The sequence below is a fragment of the Pan troglodytes genome, chromosome 14 (assembly GCF_028858775.2).
Source record: "Pan troglodytes isolate AG18354 chromosome 14, NHGRI_mPanTro3-v2.0_pri, whole genome shotgun sequence".
NCBI classification, from domain to species: Eukaryota; Metazoa; Chordata; class Mammalia; order Primates; family Hominidae; genus Pan; species Pan troglodytes.
Genome location: NC_072412.2, coordinates 106,233,188 through 106,251,933, shown reverse-complemented (window position 1 = coordinate 106,251,933; position 18,746 = coordinate 106,233,188). Strand labels below are relative to the sequence as shown.

Sequence of the window (18,746 nt, the reverse complement as noted above, 5' to 3'; positions counted from 1 at the left end):
TCCAGCGGTTACCTATGGTTATAGTTAATCACCACCCAAGTGCAACTTCAAGCAACGCTGGAACCAAAGTGTTCCATGGTCACAAATGTTTGACCTGAAATTACAAGATTAATAACTAGTCTAGTATTTAAAGGAGAATCTGTAATGGTGCTAATGTTTCTAGTGGGACTTTGTTCTCAGAGGACTCTTTTTATGCCAGATGTGCCAGGTAATCACGTGTTTTAACTTCGAGCCTTGAAGTCTTTCTGTGTGTAATATGTGTATACACTGTATTCTCTTGGGGTACATTGTTTTCCTGGAAAGAACCTGTACCTCGGCTTCCACCGGCAGTGTCAGGGGGGTGGGGGAGGGCTCTCTGAAGTGGAAAGACGTCTACCTTTTCAGTCTGATCTGAGTAGATGCTAGGATTAAAGACCCAGGAAAGGAGAGGTGTTGAAATCCATTTTTCTTTTTCTCCATTCTAACCAGTTTGCTGCCTTCCATTGCTTTCCATTATTAGAAGAAAATATAGAAATTAAGGTTGTGGACAGAGGTAGAGAAATGGAAAGATGTGGAATTTTTTTTCCCTTTTTTTTTTTTTTTTGAGACAGAGCCTCACTCTGTCACCCTGGCTGGAGGGAGGGCAGTGGCGTGATTATAGCTCCCTGCAGCCTCAACGATCCTCCCACCTCAGCCTCCCAAGTAGCTGGTATACTGTAGGTGTGTGCCACCACCCCAGCTAATTTTCTAAAATTTTTTGTGGAGATGGGATCTCCCTGTGTTGGCCAGGCTGGTCTCAAACTCCTAGCCTTGGGGTTACAGGCATGAGCCATCGCGCCTGGCCAAGTTGTGGGATTAGAATGATCATATAGAAATAGCTTGGAAAGGAAAGAACAATTAAAGCTGTTTGGGGCTTGATAAAAGTCAAGGCAAAAATTAGTGTTTTACTAGGTTGTATCTATTAAGATTAAGCTAGCAAGGAGATGGTATAGGGAGAATTACCATAGAAAGATACTTGAATTTCATGAGTTAATTTTTTTTTAATTTGCTCTAAAACAGTGTTTCTCAACCTTGGCACTATTAATGTTTTACAGCAGACAGTTCTTTCTTGTGGGGGCTGTTCTGGGTTTGTGGGATGTTTAGTGGCGTCCCTGGCCTCTACCTACTAGATGCCAGTGGGACCTCTCAGTTGTGACAACCTAAAATGTCTCCAGACAGTGCCAAACACCCCCTGGAGGGCAAAATCGTCCCTGAGAACTGCTGGTTTTAGAACCTTTCCCTAATACGAAGTGTGGTTTGAGGACCAGGAGCATCAGCAATATCTGGGAGAGTGTTAGGAATTCAGGATCCCAGGCCCCACCCCCTCCCCAGGCCTGCTGAGTCAGAATTTCCGTCTACAAGGTCCTCAGGAGGCTCCTCTGTGCAGTACTTTATTTTATTTTATTTTTATTTTTATTTTTATTCGAGACGGTTTCTCTCTTGTCGCTCTGGCTGGAGTGCAGTGGTACAATCTCAGCTCACTATGACCTCCACCTCCCAGGTTCAAGCAATTCTCCTGCCTCAGCCTCCCGAGTAGCTGGGATTACAGGCACGTGCCACCACGTCCAGCTAATTTTTATATTTTTAGTAGAGACAGGGTTTTACCATGTTGGCCAGGCTGGTCTCGAACTCCTGACCTCAGGTGATCCACCCACCTCAGCCTCCCAAAGTGCTGGGATTACAGGCGTGAGCCACCGCGCCAGGCCTCCTCTGTGCCGTTTTTCAGGAGCAGGAGAGAGTTCGGTTGAATTTACATGAATAAAGATACAGTGAAAGGTAGCTATTCTCAAAAATTGGATTAAAATGGGGCCATTTTGATGATGCATTTAAGAAGGAAGGGGGCAGTCTTGTGTTTGGCTCAGGCCTCTTCACCACATGAACCTGCCACCCCTTGGTAACTGTCCTGCAGCTCACAGGAAAACTGTGAGAAGACAATGGCTGCTACGCAGGGAGCATCTGCCTTCTAGAAAGTGGTTTTCAACCAGGCAGAAACGGTCTTCTGTGACCCACTAAGATCATGTCTCACATGGGTGAATAAAATCAGAATTCTTTGAACTGATTAACCCAGCACTGGCCCATGTATTAGATAATTAGTGGCTCCCAGCATTTCTGGGAGAGGGTTAAGTAGGGATGTCATCCTTGCTCTGAAAACCACAAATTACCACTGACTTCTGATGATGTGTGATCTCCTTTGCCTCAAAGAAGATCATATTAAAGAGACCCAAGTCATTTAGGGGCAGCTTTAACAATATCCACTGAGTATGTGCAGACCACTTTATCCAGATTGGGCAGGGAGTTCTGTCGATGACACTGCCTGCAGCAGTGACATTTATAGAAAGTCCATGGCAGGAGAGAGAATAGAATCCAGGGCCCATCTCTCCTTTCGCCTGTAACTACAGGTTTAATTTTACCGGCTAGAAAGTAACTATCGTGGTGCTATTGGAAACTGTTAACATAGGTGGACTGCTAATTGAAGTTATTTGTTGTTCACCTCATGGGTCATGGACAGAGCTGTAAATTGATAGAGGTGACTGTCCTCCACACCACGGCCCCACCTGGCAAAGGCCTGCTCTCATCAATGTGTGGTTTCCAAAGTCACCCTGTCCATCTCCATTCCAGCCAGCTGGAAGGGGAAACCAAGTGGGAATGTGTGCCCAAGTTTTACAACCAAACATCCAGAATGGTACGTGTCACTTCTCCCACATTCCATAAGGCTAGAACTCAGCCCCGCAACCTAGTTTAACTGCAGGGGAGGCTGGGAGATGTCATCTAGTTGTAACCCAGCGAGAAAACTACTGGACAACTAGATTTCTGCACAGGAGATCTCCAGAGCTCCATTAGAGATTATCATGTGTGTTCATCCCATTTCTAAAGATGCCAAAGTGCACTGGCACTTAAGGTTCACTTACATGGCTGGGTTTTTGAGGTTGATGGCTGCCTTTATCTTCCAGTATGATTACTGCCCAGGAAAACACTCTGTTGCATGAACTAAAGGACTGTTTTATAGTGACCAAAAAAAGTGGGGAGGGGGGATCTCTCGAGGGCTTTTCCTAGGAATCCCAAATTTCTAGCTATCCTGAATCTTGTAGAACTCCTACACGCAGACTGTGAAATCATTACTATCAGGGGCTTACTAAATAATAAATATGATCTATTACCTTGAGCTAATTTCATAGAAATACGGCTGTTTTGTGTTTTTTTAAAGAGCTGCAGAGGTCTTCCGTGATTCTCTAGTCTATGTGTTCCTTGTCTAGATTGAGTAATGAAATTGTGAAGTGTAATTGCTGCTTAACACAGCCAAGCTCTCCCGTGGCTGATTGTCTTGCTTTGCTTTCTTAGGGTTTAAATGCGGTATTTGACATCTTGGTGATAGGCAGATTCAATGTTCTGGAAATTGTCCAGAAGGTACTACATAAGGACAAGTCATTAGAGGTGAGTCTGTACTTTTATCTCCAGCCCAGACATGGAAAATGTCAAGTACCAGCTGATTTAAAATGCCATTCTCAAATATTCCTTGTGATTTTGAATTCTACAATAACCAGCCTTTTAAAGCACAGTGTTGAAGCAGTTCAGGCAGAATTGCTGCACATCTGTACCTGGCTCAGCCACACTTTTATTTGAAAATCAGCCACCTCTGGGGCTTTGCGATGTCCTTGCAGAATCTCGGCATGCTCAGGAACGGGGGCCTCCTCTTCAGAATGACCCTGCTCACGTCTGGAGGGGCTGGGATGCTCTACGTGCGCTGGAGGATCATGGGCACGGGCCCGCCGGCCTTCACCGAGGTGGACAACCCGGCCTCCTTTGCTGACAGCATGCTGGTGAGGGTGAGTTCTGAGCCTGCCGCCCCCTGAACTCTTTTCTTCCCCCACCAGATTCCCAGATCCCTCACCCCTCCTCCTCGTCTCACTCCTCTGCACGCCAACAAAATCCCCAATACACGCGCCACCTCCATGTTTGTTTGCGATCACTAAAGATGTTCTGGGATGAAAGCAGGTCTTCCTGAGGGGGTTGAAAGGGCATGCGGAAGCTCCTTGCATTTCTGTTCTAACAAGGAGTAAAGAGGGTGGTTCCTTCTCACATCAGGGTCCTTGCCAGTCCCGTGAAAGGGCTCTCTAACCCTGTGACTGGGTTAAGGCTAAATATAACCTTCTTGGTGGTATCTTTAGAAGACTAGTGGTGTCAAGACTATTCTTTTAGATTTGCCTTTTTTCTAAAGGCAAGGGTATCAAGCCACAGATTCTTAGCTGTGCATTTCATAGAGACCAAAATCAAGAGAACAGCCATCGAAGCCCGTTATGTTATTGGGTGTATAGGTGACCCTGGGGCCTCAGATTTAGAGGTCACGGGCTTCAGGCAGCAAATAGATCATAGCTTTGCCAGAAATATAACGAATGTATTGCATAGTCTGATGGCTTTGCCATATTTTTATATACCAAAATCTGAATACATTTAATACATTTTTACAGACTATAGTCACATACCCAGTACACGTTGGCAACATTTTATTTGATACAACTGCTTTCATTGAGCAGAAGCATGAGTGCCTCCAAAGTGAAGTTAGTGCATATATATGTGTTTTTTAAATTCAGTATCAAATAGATGTTTGTTTTCCTTTTGACTGACAGGCCATAAACTACAATTACTACTATTCATTGAATGCCTGGCTGCTGCTGTGTCCCTGGTGGCTGTGTTTTGATTGGTCAATGGGCTGCATCCCCCTCATTAAGTCCATCAGCGACTGGAGGGTAATTGCACTTGCAGCACTCTGGTTCTGCCTAATTGGCCTAATATGCCAAGCCCTGTGCTCTGAAGACGGCCACAAGAGAAGGTAAGAGGCAGCACTGAATCTTAAGTTCCACGCTGGTTGAGTCAGAAGCGTTTTGTGAAATCCTGCACTGACCATTTTTATGATTTTGTGGAAGTCACGTCTAAGGACATTTGTTTCAAATGCATATTTATGGCTAGGATGAGTTCCATCCATTTGGAATCCATGGCTGGCTTCCGTGGGTGGGGAGCGAGGCTGGAAGAGGGGCTACGGATGACTGCTTCATCCCTCCCTCCCCCTTTCCCTAGGAAGTAGCATTTTGCGATCCTTTTCGCCATAGGTGGTAAAGAGTAATTTACGGTCAGAACAGAGAGTATAATTGATGTGTGTTGTGCCCATTATTGCACAATTCTTCCTCAAAACACCCTGGTGAACGCTGCCATGATTCCTTCTGTTGTAGCTGGGTACAAAATAAGCCATTGCCCCAAAGAGACTGTTCTTTCTTGATGGAAAAAAAAGTTATTGAGAAAATAATTGGGGAAAACAAATGTGTTTCATGAAAAAGAAAACTGTTTAAGGTGATTTCCTTTAAGCCTAAGTGTTTATGGAATTAGATTAGTAGTGTCTCAAAATAAATTGTTTTAAGTTTACCTGTGTGTTGAATTGGTTAGTAATTCTAAAGAGCCACAAACTTTAGTCCCAGTTCCCTTATCCACAGAAAATGGGATTTTTATAGAAATACTGTAGCCACAGGGCCCAAGAAGGAGCCACCAAAATTGACCTAGAGTCTTAATTCATCCTCTTGCATCATAGGGGACATTGGGAATGATCAAGTGGTTCTAGAAGTGTTTCAATGCTCAGCTTCGTATCTCCCTGACTGAAATTTATGGTGGTGATGTAGCAACCAAAAAATGGTATTTGTTTATTTCAAATTTCATAAACTTTAAACTTACTTAAGTGTTATTATTCTCATTACATTTTGGAGGAATTTTTTTTTCCCCGTGAAAACTGATTGGGACAGTTTTTGAATTAATTGAGACCAACAATATCCACTGAACTGTTCAGTACTTAAATGGTTTGAGGCATAGTGAGGAGTAGGTGAATTAATAAGGCCTCAGAAATGCGATCATGCTAACTTTCTCCATACGAATTGTATGGCTTTTAAGTTTTACCCTTAGACTCGCTGTGAAGTGCCGGAGGAATATTTTCGTGCCTTATCCACATGCTACCAAACTAAACTCTCTCTACTGATGATATCCTTTGGCTGACCACAATATCTTTTCTCAGTTGATGCCATGGAAAAGAAAAGGTCTTTAGCATTAATTTAACGTGGAGTAGGATGTTTTTCTTGAGAAGTCTGGAAATAGCCATTTATTTAAATACTTTTCATCATCCAGGATCCTTACTCTGGGCCTGGGATTTCTCGTTATCCCATTTCTGCCCGCGAGTAACCTGTTCTTCCGAGTGGGCTTCGTGGTCGCGGAGCGTGTCCTCTACCTCCCCAGTGTTGGGTACTGTGTGCTGCTGACTTTTGGATTCGGAGCCCTGAGCAAACATACCAAGAAAAAGGTATCAACTGAGAGTGGTGCCAGCTGATGAACAAAGTGACCGGATGCATCTCACTGGTGACAATTACCATGTCTTTCTGTTCTTAAGAAACTCATTGCCGCTGTCGTGCTGGGAATCTTATTCATCAACACGCTGAGATGTGTGCTGCGCAGCGGCGAGTGGCGGAGTGAGGAACAGCTTTTCAGAAGTGCTCTGTCTGTGTGTCCCCTCAATGCTAAGGTACCTAGCTGCCAGATTTCTTTTAAAGAGACCTGACTAGGGTATCTGTTAAGTTCTTGGGCTGAATAAGAACATTTCCTGTCGTGCAGTATTTAGTGTAAGACCATGACCGAATACTTGGGTTTTTCTTTGTTGTGTGTGGTTTTTTTTAATGATTTTGATAAGATTCATTAAAATTCCACTCAGCCAAAATTGAAAAGAAGTCATTTAAAAGCAGACAGTATCAATGAAACAGACGACTCTAATGAGGTCTTAATCATCTTCCAGATGATCTACTCACCCTTTGAAGTAGCTTCAGGGGAGGTGACATTGCGTATTCAGACTGAGGGTGGGCACGGCACAGATTCTGACGTCTAGAGCACACTTTTCAAAACCCACTCTCTAGTGATAGCATTAACTAGCCTCCTCCAAGCTGGAATTTAAAGGGGTAGTAATGCCTACAAATTGGCAATAATGTAGTTCAGGAAGTTTATGCTATGTGCTGCACAATAGTACACGTTTATGTCACCTTTGGGTGCCCTGCTAGTGATTTTTTGGGGGTCAGATTAGGTAAACATAAATGTACATACAGTCATGTGCCATGTAACAGTGTTTCAGTCAGCAAACTGCATATTGCATATATATGACCGTGGTCCCATAAAATTATACCTTTTTTTTTTTTTTTGAGACTGGGTCTTTCTCTTGTCACCCAGGCTGGAGTGCAGTGGTGCGACCTCGGCTCACTGCAGCCTCCACCTCCCAGGTTCAAGGGATTCTCCGGCCTCAGCCTCCTGAGTAGCTAGATTACAGGCGCTTGCTACCACACCCAGCTAATTTTTGTATTTTTAGTAGAGACAGAGTTTCACCATGTTGGCCAAGCTGATCTTGAACTCCTGACCTCAAGTGATCCGTCTGCTTCAGCCTCCCAGATGCTGGGATTACAGGCGTGAGCCACTGCACCCAACCAATATTTTTACTGCCTCTTTTCTATGTTTAGATACACAAATCCTTACCATTGTGTTACCATTGCCTCCAGCATTCAGTACAGTCACACGCTACACAGGTTTCTGGCCTAGGAGCAGCGGGCTAGACCACACATAGCCTAGGTGTATAGTAGGCTTTACCATCTAGGGTTGTGTAAGTACACTCTTATGATGTTCAAACAATGACAAAATCAGCTAACAATGCATTTCTAAGAATGGATCCTTGTTGTCATCAAGTAATGCATGACTGTACTCTAAAATTGGCAGTGTTTTTGTTTGAAGCAATCTGGTAGGAATTTTTTCACTTGTATTCTTGATGAATCCAAGCTCTTCACTTGACTAGCTGTGCCTCTTTGGGCAAAACTACACTTTTTAAAACTTGCAGTGCCCTTTTCTATCAGAAGTGGATAATACCTATCTGCTGGATTTGTTGTTAGGGCTGAATGAACTAAAATGCCCTCACACGGTGGCCAGCAGTAGGTGCTCAGAAAGTGTTAGCTTTTTTTTTTTTTTTTTTCCCTGAGATGGAGTCTTGCTCTGTTGCCCAGGCTGGAGTGCAGTGGCCTGATCTCGGCTCACTGCAACCTCCACCTCCCAGGTTCAAGCGATTCTCCTGCCTCAGCCTCCGGAGTAGCTAGGACTACAGGCATGCGCCACTATGCCCGGCTAATTTTTGTATTTTTAGTAGAGACGGGGTTTCACTATGTTAGCCAGGCTGGTCTCGAACTCCTGACCTCGTGATTCGCCCATCCTTGGCCTCCCAAAGTGCTGGGATTACAGGCATGAGCCTCCGCGCCCAGCCAAGTGTTAGCTTTTGTAGGTTCATTTCAGTTTGGGTTTTGCATTATGTTGGGAAGAGAACGCTATTTGCTCAAAATGGGGGCCAAGGGGTTAGGTTAGAAGAATTTTCTTTTAGTATAGATTATTATCATGAAATAATGATTCATTCTCTCTTAGGTCCTCAGCATAAGAGCTGCCTAGATTGCTTAAATGTAATCCTCCTGGGTGGAGACGGGGAGCTCTCTGGATCTGTTTCATGTCTATGTTCCATATTTAAGGGAAAGCAATGATTTCAGACAAAATTATGTAAACAAAACTAATGAATAGTTGACATCTTATTATGAACCTTAAGTAAAGAATAATATATAAGAGATGCTGGCTACTTATCTTTTTCTTGGATTAAAATCTCTCATTCATATTTTAGTTAAGAGACTTAGATAAAATAGTGAATTACTTTCAGCTTTTATCTTTAGTTTGATTTGCTGACTTACCAATTTATTTTATGCTACCAAAAATAAATTGCCTGTGATTTAATTTCATAAACGTTAATAGATCTGCTTTATTTTTCCTTTACTGTTTGAATCGCAGTAATTGCCCCTTCTATTTGTGGAGTTCCTCACCACAAGGAGTTCAGATTTCTTTACAGAGGCTCTATAATTCATCTCTATTATTCCTCTCACTCAGCTTTTTAGAGAGACAGCGTATTATTTTCTCTGTTTTCCCAGATGGGAGAAACTGAAGCATAGCAAGATTAAACTGACATTTTCTAGGTTAGTAATACAGGTGGCTACAGAGAGACCTGGTATGGTGATGTGCCCAGGTGCCTCTAGTAAGTAAGGGGGATGGAACATAGGTGATGTCTGAACCCAAAAATCTGCCCGGGAAGTGATTTCATATGTTACAGGCTAGAAAACACAGGGTGTGCGCTTGTGGGAATGCACGTAAGTATTAGGAGAAAGACAGAGAGAGAGAGAGAGAGAGAGAGAGAGTGTGTGTGTGTGTGTGTGTGTGTGTGTGTGTGTGTGTGTGTGTGGGGTTTCCTCTTCTTAATTTAAGGAATACATATAAGACCTCATCTTCAAAATGGACCCAGTGGTAATAGTCCTTTCTCAAGAACATTTTTCAATGATTCTATTCAATATAAGCAAGATCGAGATTTTTGGGAATTTCTTTTTAAATTGAAGTGTCATAAAATTATCTTTACTTCCTTTTTTTTGAAAAAATGTAAGTTAATTTTAGGAAAGTAATCTCAGGAAGACACTGGTTTCCTTCAGTCCCATTATTTCAGGGGACACATTTTCTATACTGGTTTCATTTGATATCTATTGAATATAAAGTAAGAAATTGGCAACTGGCTCTAATTTAGGGCCAGATGTGTGAGCTAAGACTCGTCTTTTTTGAGAGATTGCAATGTCAGTGTAGGTAGTGCTGGTCCCTGGTCTGCATGTCAAGGCACAGTGCCTTGCATATGGTAGACAATCAATATTAGTTATTGAATTCAGCCAAAGGTAAGTTGAATTCACTGAGACTACTGTGGATGAGATACCAAGTATACTTATAATCATTTTTAGTTTTTAAGGCTTAAAAGTATGTCACACCATCAACTCTGTGATACAATTCTATAATAAATTCTTTTAACAACGAAACAGATCATATGCCACAATGAGGTATTTTCTTAAGGAGTAAGTGACCCAGGATGCTATAGGATTTTTATGTTTTCAAAACATTTTAAGTTTAACATTAGATGTTGCCAGAATATTTATAACAAATTAGTTTAGCCCTGGTATTAAAGGTGCCTTTCATAACCGATACTCTCACTTTCTTGCATTTACATGTTACTGGGTTGTAATGTTTGTTTTATCTTCGACTTCTGTGCTAGTTCATTGCCTCAGCATGTGCATCACAAATGCTAGGGGGAAAGTTGAAGAATAAACAAGCTTTTCAATCATTTATATTTCAGGGAAACAAAAGTCACTCATTCTCTAAACACTATTTTAAGTGACCTGGTTGTGAGATTTTTGTTCTGTTTTGTTTTGTTTTGCAATCTAGGCAGCTATTTTTTATTCAAAGAATTCCCTCCACCTAACCCATAGGATAAAGCTGGCCTCTAGGGAAACCTGTTTACCAATTCTTAATGATGGCCTGCCTTCTAAGGCTGTATCAGATTTTTAACTAGTTCCTGTTCCAGAGTCCCACGTCCTTCTCCTTTGATCTTCTGGTCTCTGGCATTCTGAGTGTCTAACAGAACACTGTCTATACTGCAGAGGGCGGTTGAACTCTTTGTCTGGGCTTTTTATTGAGAAAACAGAATTTGCCTGGAACAAAGGAAAACAGCAGGAGCTTGGGGCGGAAGAGGCGGGCATCGTGTTGATGTCTGAGTAGAAGCTGTATTTGTATTCTGAGGACTACAAGGACATCACTGACAGATTGGATTCTCCGGCCCTAGGTTGTTTTGTGCATACGAGAGGAGGTGAAGTCACACGTCCAAGCTGGGTTGGGGGAAGCTCAAATTCTAATCATTTAGAGCACTTTTCTCAACACACACTTCAGTGATAGCATTAACTGAGCCTCCTCCAAGCTACAATTTGAGGACAAAAATACCTATGAATGGACAATAATTTGATGCAGAAAGCTTAAATTCTACTGTGTGGTGCATGGTAGTACACACATTTTTATCACCTGCGATTTCTCTGCTTGTGAGTCCTTTCATCAGAGTGGGTAAACATAAATCTATATGCTTTTAAATTGGCAGTTAAGAAAACCTGTTAATATGCACTGCTGCATACTCTTCCAGAAATCTAAGTATGTTTGACGAAGTGCTGTAACTGTAGGTTAAGATGGGTAAGGCAGGATGTGGTTGTGTTTTCAGGGGTCATTTGGAAGCAGTGTTCAGACGTAATGTTATTTGAATGTGTTTAAACCACTTCTGTATTTCGAGATTTTATTAGTCTTCTCAGGCTGCTACAAACACACACACACATACATACACACACACACACATACACACACACACACACTCACACATACACACACACACACACACACAGATTGGGTGGCTTAGACCACAGTTAATTTTCTCACTGTTGTAAATGCTGGAATTGTCACATCAAGGTGTCAGCAGGGTTGGTTTCTTGTGAGGCCTCTCTCCTTGGCTTGCAGACGGCACCTTCCCCCTGTGTCCTCACGTGGTGTGTCTTCTGTGCACACATATCTCCGGTGTCTGTGTCCATATTTCCTCTTTCTGTAAGGACGCCATTCATACTGGATTGGGGTCATATGAATGGGGGCCCAACCATATGACCTCATTTGACCTTACGTACCTCTTTAAAGACCCTATCTCCAAATACATTTTCATTCTGGGGTGCTGAGGGTTTAATGTAAACTTTGGGGGACAATAACATATAAAAAGAAATGTGATTTTACTTAGGAAAAAGGCCAGTGGTATGAATGAGTGGATCTAGAAAGTGCCTCGAGCAGTCACCCTCATCTTCCCCCAGCACTGTAATCAATGTGTATTATCTAGTGGGAAGAAACACAGGCTTCAGAGCCTGGTTCTAATCCAACTTCACAGCCCTAGATGAGACGCTGAATGGCCCCGAAGCAGTTTATCAACTCAGAAGAGAGGGTCACAGCAGCCACGGCCTCGAGCCACCGTGAGGAGAGACCGCGATCACACAGCACGCAACACCGCGCCCAGCTGGTGGGTGCCACTCAAGGTGTGCCAGCTACACACCATCTTACCATTCACCGTGACTGTTGTTAGCAACACCCACACTTCATGCTTCTGATTGAGTGAGTTTCTGTAGCATCGTCTCCTCTGGGCTTGCTACTCACTTTGTATTGTAAAGTCCCAAAAGGAGCTTTTGATCATCAACAAATACTTTTCTTTTTCTTTCACTTTTTCTTTTTCTTTTTGTGAGACAGAGTCTTGCTCTGTCACCCTGGCTGAAGTGCAGTGGCATGCTCTTGCCTCACTGCAGCTTCCAACTCCTGGGTTCAAGCGATTCTCCTGTCTCACCCTCCCAAGTAGCTGAGATTACAGGCGTGCACTACCACGCCCAGCTAATTTTTGTATTTTTAGTAGAGATGGGGTTTCACCATGTTGGACACGCTGGTCTCGAACTCCTGACCTCAGGTGATCTACCCATTTTGGCCTCCTGCAGTACTAGGATTACAGGCATGAGGCACTGCGCCCGGCCAACAAATTCTTTTTATTGTAGTCTACGTGAGCCTGTGTAGTCTTGCTGCCTTAGGCTTAGTTCAAGTCCCCACTTTTTTCTTCGTCATTTATTCTAAGCCCATGTATAGTTGAGAAACTACCAGACGTTGGCTTCCCTGATGCCCTCGTTCCAAGGTGACCTGAGAATTCCTAGTAGATTGGCAGCTGGGAGCCCCATTCTATCCAGCCTACTTCACCCCCTCTTCAGTCATTGAAAATCCTTTCCTCATTCTCTCTTTTTTTTAAATGGAGGTAAAATTCCTATAACATAAAACTATCCATGTTAGTACCTCAAAAAATTAAAAACAGAATTCTGTGATCCAACAATTCCATTTCCAGGCAAATATCCAAAAGGACCGAAAGCAGAGACTCAGAGAGATTTGTACACCCATGTTCACAGCAGCGTTATTCACAATAGCTAAAAAGTAGAAGCTACCCAGGTCCATCCAGGGACAAATGGACAAACAGAATGTGGTGTACTCGTGCAAGGGAATATTATTCAGCCACAAAAGGAAGGAAATTCTGACACATGTGACACAAATGGACAAATCCTGTACCATTCCACTTACATGAGGCACGTGGGAGTCAAATGCATAGAGACGGAAAATGAATGGAGGTTGCCAGGGTCCGGTGGAGGTGAGAATGGGTACAGAGTTTCAGATTTGCAAAATGAAAAGAACTCTGGAGATGGATGGTGACCATGGACTTCCACGTCAGCCTATCCTGTCCCCCTAAACAAGCCTGGTCACCCATCACGTCTCTTGAAAGTCATCACACCCATTCTGTCCTGAATGTTGGGAACCTACCATTTGTTCTTGACACTCTTCCCTCTCTCCTATCAGTTGGTCACCAATTTCTATGCTTTTTGCTTCCTCACTGTTCTTCAAACCCCTCCACAGATTCACCACCACCCTAGTTCAGTCTGCTGACCTCTCTCCTAGGACTGCAGCCACAGCCTCCCTGGAGCCCCTGACACCTGCTTCTCCCCCACTCACATCTCTTTCCCACCACGGGATTTGTTTCATATGAACATAAACATGGTGGTGACCTCTGCCACCCTCCCACCCCTGGCTTCCTGCTATGGGTTTAATTGTGCCTCCCGAAAGCTACACTCAAATCGTAACCCCTGGGACCTAGAAGTATCATGTATAACCTTTTTTTGGAAATAGGGTTGTTGCAGATGTAATTAAGATGTCAGTTAAGATGAGGTCATACAGGAGGATGGTGGGCCCTTAATCCAGTGTGACTGGTGTCCTTTTAAGACAGGAGAAGAGACAGGGAGACAGACGAGGTGAGATGGTCATGAAGACAGAGGCAGAGGTGGGAGCGAGGCATCTGCAAGCCGGAGATTATGGGCAAGCACTGTGAGACAGGAGAGAGGCAGGGAGCAGTCTCTTCCCTCAGCCGGTGATGGGACCAGCCCTGCCCACACCGTGATCTCAGCCTCCAGGACTGTGAGAGAAGTGTGTTGTGTTAAGCCCCTCAGTTTGTGGTGCTTTATTGCTGCAACCCTGGGGCACTCACACACTTACAGACCCCGCCCCGCGCTGGCCTTGTGGCTCTGAGGACAACGACTGATCCTAGCCTGCCCTTGCTCAGGGTTCCCTGCGAGCGCAGCTGCTCCTCCCGGACTCTCCAACCTGCATCCCTGCTCTCTGTGCTCCAGCCACACCGAGGCCCTTGCTCAGACCCTGTGAAAATAATACCAGAGACAGGGTGCCAGACACTCACTTCTCACAGTGCCAGAGGCTGGAAAGCCCACCATCAAGGTGCAGGCAGGTTGGGTGTGTGGTAAGGGCCTGCCTCCTGGTTCACAGACGGTCGTCTTCTCACTGTGTCCTCACGTGGCGGAAAGGGGGCATGGGAGCTCTCCAGGGCCTTTTTGATGAAGGCACTGATCCATTCATGGGCCTCCACCCTCGTGACCCAATCACTTCCCAGAGGCCCTACTTCCCAATACCATCACATTAGGAGTCAGGATTTCAACATCTGAATTTTGAGAGTCCATAAACATTCTGCTTATTACAGATAACAGAGTAAAATGCTTGTGATGCTAGCTATAGAAGAAAGGTGCTATCCAAGAAAGGGCCGTATTTGCTTAAATGGGTGGACAGAATCATGCTTTCTTCTACTCATGTCCACATGTGACTAGACTTTGTTATCTCAACTCTAGTGGAGTGTGTAGATGAGGGGAATTTGAGGTTTTGATGATAAAAACAAGCCAGGTGTGGTGGTGTATGCCTGTAGTCCCAGCTACTTGAGAGGCTGAGGCAAGAGAATCACTGAATCCCAGGGGTTCAAGGCTGCAGCACGCTATGATGGCACCTGTGAATAGCTACTGCACTCCAGCCTGGGCAACATAGCAAGACCCCATCTCTAAAAATCAAAAGTAAAATTTTAAAAAGCCCAGCTTTGTAGTTTTCTGGTTGTCTCTGGTGAGGTCTTTAGTTATTTCCCTTCTGTTGTGCTTTAGAGATGTATCATGCCTATACCCCCTTTCTTCTGATCCTCTTACAGGGTTGGAGATTAAAGCACAAGCAACTCCTAACCCCTGTAGGGTTTTAGCTAAAGTTCTGGTGGGTGATTTTTTTTTCCTCATCGCTTTACCTTTTGTCTTCAGTTAGAAGATGTGATGGGGTCCAGGCTCTGAACAAGAAGTCTGTCTGCTGATGGCCCAATTATTCTCTGTCTGCAGGTTCACTACAACATTGGCAAAAACCTGGCTGATAAAGGCAACCAGACAGCTGCCATCAGATACTACCGGGAAGCTGTAAGGTATGGCGAGTATGTCTTACAGAAGAATTATGTACACAGATCGTTTTCACTTTCTAATATGAAACACCTGTTCCTTTAAAGACCCCAACTTTACAATATCTTTACCGATTCCTGAGAGTTTAGTAAAAACTTACTATTGAGCATTTAATGGTCAGCTTGGTTTTTTCCCCACTTCCAGATTAAATCCCAAGTATGTTCATGCCATGAATAATCTTGGAAATATCTTAAAAGAAAGGAATGAGCTACAGGAAGCTGAGGAGCTGCTGTCTTTGGCTGTTCAAATACAGTAAGCATTGTTTTTATAATTATGCTAGTGACAAAGAAAGGACCTTCTGCATTCCGGCATCTAAGCCTTTCATCTTCTTGTTTATCTTTGTTAAAACTGCTCCTCTAGGCCAGACTTTGCCGCTGCGTGGATGAATCTAGGCATAGTGCAGAATAGCCTGAAACGGTTTGAAGCGGCAGAGCAAAGTTACCGGACAGCAATTAAACACAGAAGGAAATACCCAGACTGTTACTACAACCTCGGGCGTCTGGTAAGCTCGGGGTGCCCTGTGCCTGTGGAAGGAAGGATGGGTTATTTTTCTTATTTATAATAAAATGACATAGTGACACCCACCTAGCCCATACATTTTATAAAGTTCTTTCGCATGTTTCTATCTCATTTGAAGGTAGCTGTTTGATTTCCTTTTGAGTAATTTTTTAAAGCTCTCATTAGAGAGCAGTACAGTGTGAATTAGTCAAGTTTAAGAGGTCACCCACGCAAAAGGTTAAACCAAGGAATAAATTAACATGTTAAAATCCCGTTCGCCCTGTAAAACAGTGCTCCAACGGGTAACTTCCTGATAAACATCAGTTTCTCTGTTTTTAAAACAAGAATTGAGTAAGAACAGAGATTAAAGTAACAAATCCTTAGTATGATTTCTGAGCTCCCTTGTTCTCCTTCTTCAAGGGAGCAGAGCTCTTCATCTGCAGGGAGCATTTCCCCCAAAAAAGGCAGCTTTGGAGGGCACGGGATTTATTTGAAAGGGCTTTGACATTATTTGATGGAAATAGAAAATAACGTGTTCTGTAGTAGCTTTATATTTTTGGTTATTGAAAGGATGTTTATGAAGATCTGATTGCTCTTGATTTTCTGACAAAAATAAAATGAGACACACACATAGCAAAATTCTTTAAACACGAATGGTTGTCTTCTCCCTATAATCAACCATTTAATTTGGTTTCAAGAAAACAAATATATCTGTTCCTAATATGTTTAGATGTATTCAATAAACATTGTTAATTAAAAAAAATTGTGTTCATTCTAACCAAACTGGAATACATCCATAGTGATATGACTTTCACAGAAGTTTATATGTAGATTTCCAAATTTTATCCAGCTTAGCCTTACAGGTAGGAAAGCATCCTCGTGTTCTAAAGAGATGTCTGCTGCCCTCGTTTTAAAGGCCTGAAGCTTCTTGGTTTTGTTTTTTGTTTGTTTGTTTGTTTGTTTTGTTTTGTTTTTGGAGACAGAGTTTCGCTTTAAAGAGTTCTTATGTTGTCAAAACTGTTAGTTCCCTTAGCTGCTTGTCGATGGCTTTCAAGGTTACTTCATGGAGCTGGAGCACTTGGCTGCGCAGGCCCTGAGGGCCGGTGGTCCCAATGGCATGGCCACGGTGCGTGCCATGGCTTCTGGAGGTGGTGTTTCTTATCTTTTTTTATTTTTATTTTTATTTTTTTTTTTTTGAGACAGAGTCTCACTCTGTCACCCAAGCTGGAGTGCAGTGGCGGGATCTCGGCTCAACGGGATCTCGGCTCACTGCAAGCTCCACCCCCCGGGTTCACGCCGTTCTTCTGCCTCAGCCTCCGGAGTAGCTGGGACTATAGGCGCCCGCCACCATGCCTGGCTAATGTTTTGTATTTTTAGTAGAGACGGGATTTCACCATGTTAGCCAGGATGGTCTAGATCTCCTGACCTCGTGATCCGCCCGCCTCAGCCTCCCAAAGTGCTGGGATTACAGGCATGAGCCACCATGCCCAGCCTGGAGGTGGTGTTTCTACTGATAACAAGTAGGTGACTGGCCTAGAGATGGAGGTCATGATGACTGCAAGGAAGAGACTGGACCCATACAATGTACTACCCCCAAAGACAGCTTTAGGCACCAAGGAAGACCCTAATTTAGTCCCCTCCATCACCAACAAGAGAATAGTGGGTGCATCTGTGAAGAGGAAAACAGTGCTGTCATCTGGTTTTGGCCGCACAAAGGCAAGACCCAGCAATGCCCCAGCTGTGGAGCCCATTACAAGCTGGTACCCATCAGCTGGTGCATTGAGCGCCTGCACCAAGTTACTCAAAATGTGCTATAAAGTTTCATCTTTCCAATAAAGACCAGCCATTGCATTGGCTCCTTCTCCCTCTGCAAAAAAAAAAAAAAAAACCCAACTAGTAGTTTCCAAAACTGACATGCATCCAGACCGTCCCACCCCATCTGACATTTAGGGAATCAAGGGCTCTATAGAGAATCTGTTTTAAAATAACAATAATAAACTGGGCACAGTGGCTTACACCTGTAATCCCAGCACTTTGGGAGGCCAAGGCGGGCGGATCACTTGAGGTCAGGAGTTCAAGACCAGCCTGGCCAACATGGCGAAACCACATCTCTACTAAAAATACAAAAAATAGCCAGACACGGTGGTACGTGCCTGTAATCCCAGCTGCTGGGGAGGCTGAGGCAGGAGAATCACTTGAACCTGGGAAGCAGAGGTTGCAGTGAGCCGAGATTGCGGCACTGCACTCCAGCCTGGGCAACAGAGTGAGATTCTGCCTCAAAAAAATTAAGTAAGTAAAATAACAATAATGAATCACCCAGGTGATTCCAGTAACCTGCCCTTGGCCCTGCAGCAGGGAAGCAGCTCTGTCTGAACTTGGATAACAGGGTAATCATGTCAGAGCAGAAGCCATGGTTTGTGGGGAACAATCCTAGAAAACACTGACTGCTTTACATTTATTGGAAAACCAGGCTTTGGTTTTTACCATAATGTGAATGTCTTTGGTCTTACTGTCTTTGTTTCTGGAGTGGGTAGCCATGATTTTGTGAGTTGTGGAGATAGAATCTTATGAATGGAGAAAACAAGATAGCAGGAACGTCTGGCTAACTAATGGTAAAATGTGACCTTCCCCCTCTGCAGAAGTCCCTTTACGTGGATGAGTAATGCTTGTGTTAGAAATATATACATATGTAACTAACCTGCACATTGTGCGCGTGTACCCTAAAACTTAAAGTATAATAATAATAAATTTAAAAAAAAAGAAATATTAAAGTGAAGTGGTTGCATGTATGAGTCCATTTTCATAATGCTGATAAAGATATACCTGACACTGGGTAATTTATAAAGAAAAAGAGGTTTAGTGGACTCACAGTTCCATGTGGCTGGGGAGGCCTCACAATCAAGGTGG

The 18,746-nt window shown here is 43.6% G+C and overlaps 1 protein-coding gene across 7 annotated transcripts in view; it reads left to right on the top strand.

Annotated features, from left to right (window-relative positions):
* Positions 1 to 18,746, top strand: part of TMTC4 (transmembrane O-mannosyltransferase targeting cadherins 4) — a 70,273-nt gene that overhangs the window by 33,589 nt on the left and 17,938 nt on the right. For all 7 annotated transcript variants that reach the window (XM_009427186.5, XM_016925498.4, XM_063792295.1 and 4 more), the window contains 8 exons: positions 3,358 to 3,450; positions 3,678 to 3,842; positions 4,644 to 4,846; positions 6,181 to 6,352; positions 6,440 to 6,571; positions 15,228 to 15,307; positions 15,486 to 15,593; positions 15,702 to 15,843. In XM_009427186.5, coding sequence (XP_009425461.2) covers positions 3,358 to 3,450; positions 3,678 to 3,842; positions 4,644 to 4,846; positions 6,181 to 6,352; positions 6,440 to 6,571; positions 15,228 to 15,307; positions 15,486 to 15,593; positions 15,702 to 15,843 — 1,095 coding nt within the window. The remainder of the gene's footprint in view (positions 1 to 3,357; positions 3,451 to 3,677; positions 3,843 to 4,643; positions 4,847 to 6,180; positions 6,353 to 6,439; positions 6,572 to 15,227; positions 15,308 to 15,485; positions 15,594 to 15,701; positions 15,844 to 18,746) is intronic.